General features: G+C 52.1%; 1 protein-coding gene and 1 long non-coding RNA gene across 2 annotated transcripts; one reads left to right on the forward strand and one right to left on the reverse strand.

Annotated features, from left to right (window-relative positions):
• Nucleotides 1-349: 349 nt before the first annotated feature.
• DUSP5 (dual specificity phosphatase 5) lies at nt 350-10491 on the reverse strand. The gene is made up of 4 exons (XM_061458784.1): nt 10021-10491; nt 5618-5760; nt 4015-4234; nt 350-1969 (listed from the first exon to the last, which is right to left on the reverse strand). The coding sequence occupies exons 1-4, from the start codon at nt 10412-10414 to the stop codon at nt 1569-1571; spliced, it is 1158 nt and encodes a 385-aa protein (XP_061314768.1). The 5' UTR covers nt 10415-10491; the 3' UTR covers nt 350-1568.
• LOC133272096 (uncharacterized) lies at nt 10248-11611 on the forward strand. The gene is made up of 2 exons (XR_009744348.1): nt 10248-10324; nt 11490-11611. It is a non-coding gene; the product is annotated as an uncharacterized LOC133272096 (long non-coding RNA).
• Nucleotides 11612-12265: the final 654 nt, after the last annotated feature.

Here is a 12265-nt window from a genome sequence, read left to right on the forward strand (position 1 = left end):
CATGGCACGTGCTCAGGAAGGAAGTGGGGGCTGTGCCTAGCTCAGATCTTCATCAGGATAGCAAATCTTATATAAAACATGCATGAATCAAACCAGAAGCTCCTGCCTGGCTGCTGGGAAGTGACGCCACCGTGACTCATGTCATTCTGTTTAAAACAGTCCTCCCCCTCACCGTCTTCCCCTCCTTAGAGATGCACCTTAGAGGCTTTCAGCAGAACCCAGTGATGCTCACCCTCCTCTTCTACCTCCTTACATCACTTTTGGGCCATGACACTTTGTCTCAGGTGACCTTTGTGGCCACCAAACTCTGCCAAAGCACTTTAGCAGCTCACTCCAAATACAAACAAGCTTTCTTTTCCTGGCTTTTTTTTTCCTTTATTAGTCTTTACACTCCATAAAAACCCATTGCAGGTTTTCTTTCACATTCACGAGATCTCCTGGAAATTATTGCCATTTCCCATACAATTACATATTACAAAAAATAAAAAGGTCAACAGACAAAGAGAGACGCTCATTGTGAACTCCCTGCAGATGCAGAAGCCAAAGAGAGAGAAACCGGTTTTCACAGACAAAGGCTGGCTAGAAGGTGACCACACACACGCACACTAAAAAGCCACATAACACTGAACAAGACCACTTGACCACACACAATACAAGTTAGGAACACATGGGAACGGATGGAGAAAGAGTTGGCTTGGAGCTTGTCAGGTTTTTTTGGTGTAAAATCCAGCAGTTACAGTGTTATCTGATGGGAAGTTAACTGGAACAGAGGATTTGAGACATTCAAGTATTCTAGGGCTGTTCTTAAATAACAGATGGGAGGATAATAGCTCAGCAGGGTAGCCTGATAGCTTCTGTTAAGTCCCCTGCCTTAGTTAAAAGCACATCCAGTACAAAGGCAAATGCAGAAGTACAGGAAATGCAACACCTGAATGGATCCATGGTCTAGTTTGGTATCCAGTTACACTATGGTCAATACCTGACACTTCAGAGGCTGGAGCAGGACGGGATTTTCACCTGGCTGTGCAACCCTGTCCTGGGAAAGCAGCTCCCTCTCACCACCCCAGCCCTTTGCTCCCTGAAACATGACACAGGAGAGGGGAGGAGGAAAGCGGGAGGTAAAGCAGAACAAATATTCACTCCCACCACCCCTGCGGATGCAAAGGTCATGCTTTTCACTTTGCTTTCCTTCCTGCTGCTGCTGTTTATTGCTTGAAATGTTTAATAAGGGTCTTTTAAGAAACAAGAAGGGAAGGAGGTGGGAACTGAGAACATACTAAATGGGTTTCTCATTGCTCCCGAGGAATCTGGGAATACAGTAGTGGGTGCACACTCTGGATAAAAACCTAAAAAAGCACTTTCTTGATTTAAAAAAGGACCATAAAAGTTCAGAGAACCTGCCACACTTGTGTCTCACAGTCACAGCACACGGGAAGTATGACCCATGACAACCACTCCATCTTGGACCAAGTCGAGGGGGTTTCTCTATTGCACGTTCATGAAATGTTCTTGTTGGGGGTCACAGTTCGGATCAGAGAACCACACCAGCTCTGGTCTCCCAGGGTTTTTCAGCAGGATGAAGATGCTGTCATCGGGCTGAGTTTCAGCTGGTGGACAGGAGAGTGGATGGGCACAGAACTCAACACTGAGGTAGGAAAGGCAAAACAGGAGCCTTCAAAGTCTTTGCCTAAGGTCAGTTCTTCCGCAAAGAAAGACGCAGCTTCTCTTTTGCATGAGGCGATGGGGGGGCTGGGGGTGGAAGACAAGATCTCTGACTCATACTGTAGCAACTGGCCCATGAAACCAAAGTTTGGCGAGATCAGGCTCCGGCGCTGCTTGATGTAATCGAAGGCTTCCTCCAAACGGAGCTTCTTTGTCTTCATGAGATACGCCATGCAGATGGTGGGAGAGCGTGAAATCCCCGCTTCGCAGTGCACCAGGATCTTGCCCCCCATTCGTCTGACATGATCTAGGGGAAAAAAAGGTGTTGCAAACATCAGTTATCACTGGGGATGTAGAGACACTGTGACATGCACCCAGCACTGAAGGTACAGACAGTCCATCAGCAAAGAGAGGCTTGTTCCTTCATTGAGTACTAAGGGTAACATGAAGATTAAAAGAGAAGAGGGACAAAACCCAGAGATGGAGCTGAGCTGCAGATGGCACTTGGTTTCAGAATCTGTGTGTCCTGATTTGGTTCTTTCTGTATTTTTTAGGAAATTGCTTCCGTTTCTCCTTCCCACATGCCTTTTTCTTTTTTGGAACAACTGACTTTGCAGAGCATTGCAAGATAGAGATCAGGTATCTGGGCAATGCTTGCGTTTGCTGTACCCTCACTTCTCTGCCTGAGCTCAAAGTGCTGACCCAAGCCCAAACCATCAGGTCTTTCAGATGCTGCAGGGCTGCCTTCATCTCATCAGCTTTGCTAGAAAACCAGGACTTCTAAGTCCTAATTCCCTGTTTGGCTGGTTAGCAGCACATGGCAGTACCAAGTGCTGAGACCTTGGTGGGTGCCCTTGGGTGGAGAGGCTGAGCTCACTCCCTGGGGCCTCACCACAAAGCACACAAGGGCTGGTAGGCAGTTACTAATTACAGCCTGGTTAAAGGATGCTTGGACTTAAGTCAGGATATAAAAGGCTTATGCAAAGCACCCATTTTACACAACAGGAGCCACTGTGGTTACTCACACAACACAATGATTGTTATTAGATTAAAGAGAATGTGCTTAAAATAAACCCTTTCCACACAAAAACTACAGTTCAAAAATAGACATTCTTTGCTCTATTGCCTTGAGCAATATGTTCAGGCTCCAATTTATGGATAACTGAGCTGAGTGTAGCACTCAGTGGAACAACGCAGAGCTGAGCAAGTTATCATTTGCCTGTCTTCAATTGTCTGCCTGGGGACTGGTGCCACCACAACCGGTTATATTTAACTACCGCACAAAATAAGGAAGACATGGACTTGAGTCATCTGCAGCATTGACACCACACACCCAGATTTAAAAGAAAGTGAAATCTAAAGTCATCCTCAACCTGGGAAGTTTCCAATTGACTCAATTATCGGAAGGGGATGGGGATGGGGCAGAAGAATGTCATCAATTATCCTTTCCCTGAGAGGTACCAAGAAGGGAAGGTTTTTGCAGTTCTGCCTGCACTGCTGAAGGACTGAGCTCCGTTGAGCAATGAGCCCAGTGAATCTGTAACTGGGGGTTTATTCTGTTTCTCTCTTGAATGTTCCTGGAGAGCAACAGCACTGATTTCACCATCACCCTGTCTCCAGCTGCTCCACCCCACTAAACCGCACTGTACAAGGAGCCTCTCCCTTGTGCTACCTGGCAGAGCCGATGCGCACTCACCTCCCCAGCCTTATACAGGAAGATTTGAAAGGGATGGCCCAGAGTTTTCTAAAGGCATCTTCATTGCTTTGCATCCAGGTATTTAAGGGTGGGATACTGGTACGAACAAAATGAGCAATGGAAGGAGCTCTGTGACACGGGGAGATACTGGATTTCTAAGACACTGGCTTTAGGATATCGCAGCAGAGCAAAGTAATAAGCTCACTCTGCTTCACCTGGCTTTTCTAGGGTCTGGTATGCAAGACCAAGGAAACAATAGGGTTTTCTTCCTTTGCAAAAAATCAATAGACTTTGGTGTTATTCAACCATACGTCTTTGCTCCTTGTCATGCTGAAGTTACACCTACGCTTGCTTTGAAAATGGATCTACCCTGCTATACGTGCCTCATCTGCCTGATGGCAGTCAAGAGGAGGCATTTCCTCTCCTGAGCCTCTCAGCCTGGAGAGGACAAAGACATTGCTCTGAATGTCCCTCCTTCCTTCCTTCCTCATAGAAATCCCTCTACCAGGAGAAATGCTTGGGAAGGAGGGAGCATAAACTTTTGCTGGACATCTGGGAACATACATGAAATTATGTGTCCTTCCCACCAACACGTCTTTTAAAATAAATGACTTTAAAATACATGAAGGTCTGGAAACATATTCATTTGGACCTACCAATGAAATCAATGGCTTCCTGGAAGTGTGAGCTGATGTCTGCTGTGTGACTGTCCTCCACTGGGATCCATTTGTAGCAGTACTGGTCTTTGAAGGACTCTGAGCTTTTCCTGGAGACGTTGAGCAGGGCCGTGATGTGCAGGTTGGCGAGAAACTCGCACTTGGAAGCGTGATAGGCACTACCAAGGTAGAGAAAAGGCAGGATTTCAACTGGACCACCCTGGAAGAGAAGTAGAAACATGTAATTCCTTTCCAAGAGTATTTAAGTCCTGATACCCTGCGTGGGTGCCCGCTCCCTCTCCCACTGGTGCTGTTGGACCCCAGTGCTGCCGGCCAGCAAATCAGTGCGATGGCAAAGCCCACGCAGCAAGAAGGTTTTCATTTTCCTATCCACATCTGTGAAGCACAAAGTCACATCCAGCCCACTCACGTGCAGGATGTTTCTGGCTTTCTTTAAAGTGCTGCCCCTCAGGATGCAACCAAAGCGCTTTCAGATGCGAGAGGTCCATTCCCTCCGGGGCTTTACCAAAACACAGGCGAGGTGGGGAGCCACCTCTGAGGAGGGAGGAAAAGGAGGACAGAGGAGGAGGCTGCTCTAACTCAGCCCAGGGCTCAGCCCCTCCACTTAAACCTCCAAAGCTGAAGTAAAGCAATAAAATTGGAGCTCCTCATCCCCTCACACCTCCCTGGAGAGCAGCACCCACTGCGTCACCCGCCCCGAGATGTCATCTCGGTTCCTCCTTCCTCAGCGCAAGCAAAGGCTGGGTGACGAGACTGTGAAAGAAACAAAACCAGCCATCGCCTGACACCAGGGTTTTGAGATCACAGGTAACTTTCCATGATGCACAAGCGCTGCTGCCAGCCCCCAGCTGTGAGAAAACAGCTTTCCACCCCCACAGCTGCCCCCACTGCAGGGTCCACACACCGGGGACAGGCAGGAACCACACAGGGCGGAAGGATGGAGCCTGCGGTGGGAGATGCACGGGGGCATCACCAGGGGCTCCCCCCGAGTGCCAGGAAACGCACGCCTCGGCGGAAGCAGCCTGACCGCAGGGTGACATCTCGGAGCACACGTATTCCCTGGGCTGGGCCAGCATGCAGTGACTTCCCCTGTGGAAACCCGGCTTCCCCTGCCCAAGGGCGGCTCTCAGGAGCCACAGCCTCTTCAGAAGTGGCCCTACAACAATGGCCCTCTCCACCAGGCTCAGATTCCTCCTGGGCTCTCAGAGGAGGCTCAAGCAGTGCATACTACTTTGCCTGCTGGAAAATGATGCTCCTGGCAGCCTCTCCTCTACTACTCATTTTAAGTCTCCTGGGGAGGCATGAGCTGCTGCCGGGCTGTGTGATAGATGGGACACAGATACAGTTTTGGGGCTGGACAGGGTGTTTTTACTCCTTCTATTGCCTAATTTTGAAACCAGGCAGAGGCAACGCTGACCAGGGCATCTTATTCAGCACATGGGCTGTCAACTCGGACTGTGACAACTTACTGACAGCCCACATCAGCACAAGGGCCACCAGCACCCTGCCAGCCTCCAGAGCCCAGAGGTAGGGGGGAAGAAGACCCATGGGGAAGATCATCCACTGCAGCCGTGACACATACCTGGTCATAAGCAGGTTTGTGGTTGGTGCTCTGCTTCTCACAGTGGCTGGCAAGGTTTCTCTCTGCCTCAGTCCTCTCCAGGGAAATGAGTTTTCCATCCACACAGCACTCAGGATATTGCGAGTTAAAGGTTTCATAACCCCCTAGGGAGAAAAAGGGAAAAAGAAAAAGGAAGATATGAATGTTTGTGCTTGCAAAACCTGGTTTAATTAACTAGAGGAGAAATGAGGCTCCATCGGTTGCAATGCAGTGGGATAGCGCTGCACAGCGATGGGCCCCAGGGGGTTAATGAGGGATAGTGCTCCCCTGAGAAATGCCTTTGTTTAAAAGGCTTCAGGCACCCAAAGTAAAACCTCTATTACTGCTGACAATTATTAACTTGCCAAAAGCTGGTGGATCCAGATTAAAACTGTTAGTGAATGTAATTCTATCGAATCTATCAACCATTAACTTCAGTACAGCAGGGACTAAACTCCCTCCCACAGGTTTTATGTAAGAGCAGTATTCCCAGTGTTTGAGATGAAGATGTCTGTGCTCAGGATTCATCTCTAAATCTGTCATTACTATTTACACTGTGACAGCATGAGGACTATTTTACTTGCATTTCTGAACGGACATAAGCACAAGAGGGGGATGCTTGCAACTGTGTCATTAATCACCACAATGCACGAGACGGCGAGGTAATGAAGACAGTCCCACTGAAACCAATCTATTAAATAACAGCTATAAAACTTAATGAAATCCTGTGACAGCACTTGACAACTGAATAGCCCCACATGAGCTATCCTGCATGGTTAAGGGCTGCATTCATTTCATTCAGTGCACTGCTAATGAAAAGGAATTAATCCTGTTATTACATTGTTACTCAAAGTTTGTCGTCAGCTAAATCACCCTGTTTCCAGGCTGGGAATACACTGCACGGAAACACAGGATCTCTAAAATGAATGTGAATAAGCCAGGTAGCAGAAGCAGCCTGGAAACGTCAGTGGCGTGCCACATGTCTGCCACCTGTGCTCTTTCAGAACCCAAATGAATTGCGAAAACTCTTGAGCAGCCAGATTCAATAATCCTCCAGAGCAGGGCCCTCAAGTAAACACAGCTCAGAAAGCAAAACCCCAATGTGATTCATTCACCTGCAACTGGTTCACCCTGATAAGCGGGGTCAGTGCAGGTGCCCGGTGCAAGGAAAGGTTATGAAACAAAGGAAGCACTGAAGATCTGAGCAGCCGCAGGGCCCCTACCACGGGCTGCCTGGTACCTTGACATTTCGGCTCCGTACCACTGCTGTGTCATTGGTTTGCAATGTTTGAGCAGATGTGTGCTCGAATTCATGACGTGCTACCATCGCCCACTCAGCCCTGCCGTGGGGTCCTCGTGTTGCAAGAGGCCAGCACGATCCAAAGCCCACTGAGGGTGATGAAAGTGTGTTCCATGACGGAGGGCTGGAGGGTGACTTGGCAGTGAGCTGGCACCCAGCACCTGCACCTTTCCTCCTACTCCCTAGCCACAAGCAGTCAGCACGCCCCAGAGCTCACAGCAGGTCAAGCAGCCAAGGGACCATGGAGACCATAAGGGGTGTTTGTGTGTGTGATAAAGTGATATCCACAACAACTGGGTCGATAAAATATCCCTAACAACCTGCAGTGTGAAAAGCCAGCAAGCACAGGCAGCTCTCCACACTCCTCCGCTTCCCTGATCTCCAACTGCCCTTCACAGGGAAGACTTTTAAATCCTCTTGTTTTGCATAGCTGACCTTATCTCCTCCCTGGCCTCCAACCACTGCCATTGCATAGGAAAAATATGCTTATATAAATAGCCATTGACTCCCTGTGTTGTTGTTTCTACTCTTGAATGAACACAGAAATCCACGCCAGCCAAATCGGCGTGTGTGTTCGAACAGACATGCATGGCTCATGTCTCTGGGGCAGCAAACGCATGCAGCTGGTGAATGGTTAATTACAAGCCTTGAGGATCAGGATATTTGCAGGCCATTCTTACAGTGAGTCATCTCCTCATCCCATCCTCCAGCAATCTCCTCTTCCCCCTCCCCACTCAACCTAGCTTCCCGGAGGTCATTTCTGCAAATACTAGATGGCTCATCGCAGAGAGCTGGGCTGCTTTGGTTTTAATCAATAGATAATAGAATCCTTGTCAGCACCAAGGGAAGAGTCCTTATTTTATCTTGCTGCATGATCTTCCCTCCACCACACAACCAGTGCTGTGGCTGGGACTGAAGCTCACCCATAATGAAACTGCACCTACACAGATGAAAGATATGACATGCTCACTCCCCTGAAAGGAAGAAAGTGAGGGATGGTACCATTTGGCCTACTTGCCTATACTAGCTGCCCCTTGCCTGGGGCCATGCTTGCGGGGGAAACCTGCTCATAACATAGAATCATTGAACAGTTTGGGTTGGAAAAGACGTTAAAAACCATCCAGTCCCAACACCCTGCCATGGGCAGGGACACCTTCCACTAGACCAGGCTGCTCCAAGCCCCATCCAAGCTGGCCAAGGTGAGACCACCTTAGCCCTTAAGTAACCAACACCTCCTCCCAGCTCTCCCACTCTTAGGGGGAGAACAGGAATACAAAGGGAACCTCAAGGAGGTTTTATTTTCCTGATGGTTTTACAGCCCGTTATTTGAGAAGTTGGTGTTACAGACTCCCAGAAGACCCTTTATTCTGATCAATGCCCACTGCTTCAGGGTGATTTATATCCCCTCTGCACAGAAACCTTCCCCCAGACCACAACAGCTTCCGGGGGGGTCGGTGGTCCTGGTGAATCACCAGTGCTGCCTACTGAGTCACCAACTCTCCTCAGGCTGCATCAGACCTGAAACGGAGCTGTGGACTTCATGGGCCTGATCCTGACACCCAGAGCACTTCCAGCAAAGGGGAACAGCATCAGGAAAAGGAGGAAACTTTCCCATCCATGAAGGGGGAATGTTTTCAAGATAAGACACTTTGCAATACACAAAAGGCACAGAGTAGAGCCTACACCAAACCCCCACCCCGGATAAACTGCCCACAGCCAGAGTCACCACCTCAAAGTGTGGGGCTGGTCCATAAGAAGAGGACGATCTCGTACCGAAATGAGGAGGCTGGGAGTCAGTAGAGCTTAATTCAGCCCTTGGTTTGCCACAGACTTCCCGGTGTGACCCTGGAAGTGTTTTTTCATTTTTAGTTTAATGAGGTCCCTAAGGGTTTGACTGCCCCAGCACAGTGCAAGTATCCCTGCCTTGCAGCAGTATAACTGGTGCTTTGGGGGGGACCAAACAGAGACAAGCGGGGGTGTCCCTCCTCATGGCATCTGGCAGTACCAGGTTGGTGGTGCCTTTTCCCCGTTGGGGATGTACTGGGGGCAGTGCTAGTTATAGGAGACCAAACTGAGTACATCAGGGCAAGAACTGGCATGACGAAATGCTTAATAGAGGTGAATTAACCCGGGCCAGTGAGGACACAGGAGCAGTTAATTCAAGAAACATCGCCTGGTTTTCTCCCCCATTTGCAGCCTCGGGATATGGCAGTGGGGGTGTTTAGGAACCCCGGCTTCGGCGTGGTCCCCTCCGGGGAACCCTGCAGCCCCGGGTGTGCGGTGACAGGGGCGGGCTCCGAGCACTGCCCGGCTGCGAGGGCAAGCAAGGGGTGGGAAGGGGGCAAGAACAACAGAGAGGGCAAAGGGACAAGGGCGCTGCCTGGAGAAGCAGAGGGAAGGCAGGGGTGGGAGAACAGGGGAAGGGCGGGCTGAGATTTCTTTTTATCGTTTTATTGTGTCCGAGTTACACGGAAGAAAAAGAGCCTCAATCAAAGGGCTATAATACACGTGAGGAGGTATTTCTGTCCCCCAACAAACCCGGAATTTTGGCTATGGGCTTCCTCGGTGTGCCCGATGGGGAGACAGAGCTCTCGGGTGGAGGAGCAGGCAACGATCCCCGGGGTTCGGGCGCCCAACACGAGCCGCCCCGTGTCACCGGGCGGAGAGCGAGAAGCGGCAGCTTCGGGTCTCCTTTTCCCCAAGGGGCGGATTTTATTTTCCACGCAGCCCCGATCCCTCTCGCCCACTTCTCCCTTTGATAATCCTCAACTTTTGCTCTTCTTCCCTAATATTCTTTGCTTCCCATCAGCTTATTAAACGCGCGGCGGGGGTGAGCGGAAAGGCATTTCAGCTCAGCCCGCCGAGTCTATCCGGGATTTATGTCCAGTGGGTGGAAAAGAAACGAAATCCCGGCGTTACCTCCCTGCCCTCCAACAACAACCACGTTAATCGGGGGAGGTGGGGGGGTGGTGGCGGAAAAGGAACGGGACCACTGCGGGGCCGCCGCCAGCCGGAGAGGCTGGGGGGATCGATCCAAATCGCCCTCCTAAACTCCTACCCTCCCGTTCCCCGCTGCCCCTCTCACCTTTCAGGAAGCAGACCCTGGCCCCAGCCTCGGGCAGGCTGGAGAGCAGGGCATTGAGGACGATCTGTGCCGTGCTGTCCTTTTTCAGCTTCTGCCAGTGCCCCGTGCCCTGGTCCAGCACCACCACGGCCGCCAGCCGAGCGGTCCCGGCCGCCCCTTCACCGCCCAGCAGCAGCCGGGACCGGGCCGTCTCGTCGGGCACCACAAAGTGGAGCGGCACGGCCCCGCCGCGGGCCCGCCGCATCACCACGGAGTTGAGGTTGACGTTGAGAGAGCCGCGGAGGCAGGAGGCCGAGTAAGACAGGTAGGGCCGGCAGTCCAGCACCAGGCAGCGGGAGGGCTCCTTCCGCAGGAGCTTCCTCAGCTGCCGGCAGTCAAGGGACGTGACTTTCATGCCGGCAGCGGGGCAGGAGCAGGGAGAGCGGCTGGGGAGTCCCGGTGCTAGCGCGGGAGCGCGGCGATAGGACGGGAGGGACGGAGGAACCGCGGCTCCGCGCCGACCCCGGGCAGGGAATCCCGGCTGCCGCCACCGGGCATTTATATGAATGGGAGGCCGGGCCTTGACGACACTGCCCATATAAGGGGAGTGACGCGCCCGCTTGCCAAATATGGGCATCCCCCGCCCCGTGCCGCCCGGCTGCACCGCCCCCTGGCGGGGATCCCCTCCCTCCGCCGTTGCGCGGCGGGGGCCGCGGGCGCGCAGGCAGCGTTAGTCAGGCTGGAGGCAGAGGAAGCTGAAAAACGCCTCAAAAATTCTCCAGTCATCGGCCCCAGGCTCATCCCGGCATCACCCCTGCCCCGGGAGCGGAGGGAGGGAGAGGGAAGGGGGGAAGGAGGAATGGCAGTGCTGGAGCAGGGCTCTCACACCAGGTTGCAAAGAGGGGTTTCAGTTCCCCTTGTTCCCCCTTCTCTGTGCATGTTCTCACCCCCAGCAAAGGCTGATCACAGCGATAAGCGTGGGCTGCCCGGGGAATATGCTCGGGGATGCGGTTATCTGGCAGCAAAGGAGGAAACGAGGAGTAGCAGCTTGGGACAAAGCAAGATGCGCCATTCCTGCAGAATGAATGAGTGCTTGGAGAGCGGGTCAGGGATGGAGGACACCTGCAATGGGAAAAATTGCTTGCATGGCTGTTTGAGGAGGGGTCTTGCGTCCCCTTCCTTGTGGTGGGCTTTAAGGCTGCGAGACTGTGCCTCATGGACCGGCAGGACATACATGACAGACCTCTGCCTGTGCCTGTGTCCAGAAGCCAAGACACTAAGATGCACAGGAATTAGGAAATTGGGCACTTGCCTTTTCCTTGTAGATAAGTCTTGCAAAGCGACCAAAAAGAGAACTGGAAATTCCTGGAAGAAGTTGGGCAAAAGGATGAGCTCCAGCTCACTGCGGCCCCAAAGATTACAGTGGAGCTGTCTAAGAGCAAGGCGTCATTTATTCTGATGGTGCCCTGAAAGTATGTTCACCTCAATAGGAGGCAGGAAGTGCCATCGCTGCCTCAGATTGCCTGCAGCTGAAACAGAGAAGCATGAAAGAGGCTGAGTGCGGAGGAAAAGGTTCAGGCTGATTAAAAGAATAGCAACTACTGGTTTCGAAGCACCTTCTCCTCGTCTTCCTCTTTCAATGCTCCCCCCCGCAGCCCCCGGCTGGCTTCTTCTAACCTGACCCCCCTTTTCCCCTCCTCTGAGTCACTCAGGGTACGAGGTGGAACAAAAATAGAAGCAGCTTGTGGGTAGGGGCAGATGTTCACGGAGCGCCTTAGCGTGGGTGCTTCACCTGGCCACTGCCGTCATGCAAAGCAGCTCCTTCCCTGCTCCTGCAGCCATCATGGACATGGCCAGAGCTGCATGGCTGGGTTGGGTGTCCCCATGTGCTAGTGTGGTCCCTGCCAGAACCAGATCCCCACCACGAGAAGCCATGGCCACAGCCGTGCTGAAAACCTTCACATCATCCCATGGGCGGGCTGATTCCTCCCCTGTATTTTTCACCAGGGGGGCAATCTGGTACTGTCAGGGGCACAGTGACTGATCCCACCACAGGAAACCTCCTGAACATAACCTGCCTTTCCTGCCTCCCAGCCTCAGGAGCGGCTTCTTCCTCCCTGAGAAGCAGCCTGGCTCCCTGGGGGCTCGCTCCCCCAGTAACAGCCCAGCTGGAGATCTGGTCCCAGTGCGGCACAGGGAGGGTGAGAGGGGCTCCGGGCAGGCGCTAGCGTGCTCCTCCCTCCCGGGAGGAAGCGGGGGGCCAGTG

Source organism: Pezoporus flaviventris, unplaced genomic scaffold, assembly GCF_033815535.1.
Source record: "Pezoporus flaviventris isolate CSIRO_AGI_PZ_B2104156 unplaced genomic scaffold, CSIRO_AGI_Pfla_v1 ptg000029l, whole genome shotgun sequence".
Classification (NCBI taxonomy): Eukaryota; Metazoa; Chordata; class Aves; order Psittaciformes; family Psittacidae; genus Pezoporus; species Pezoporus flaviventris.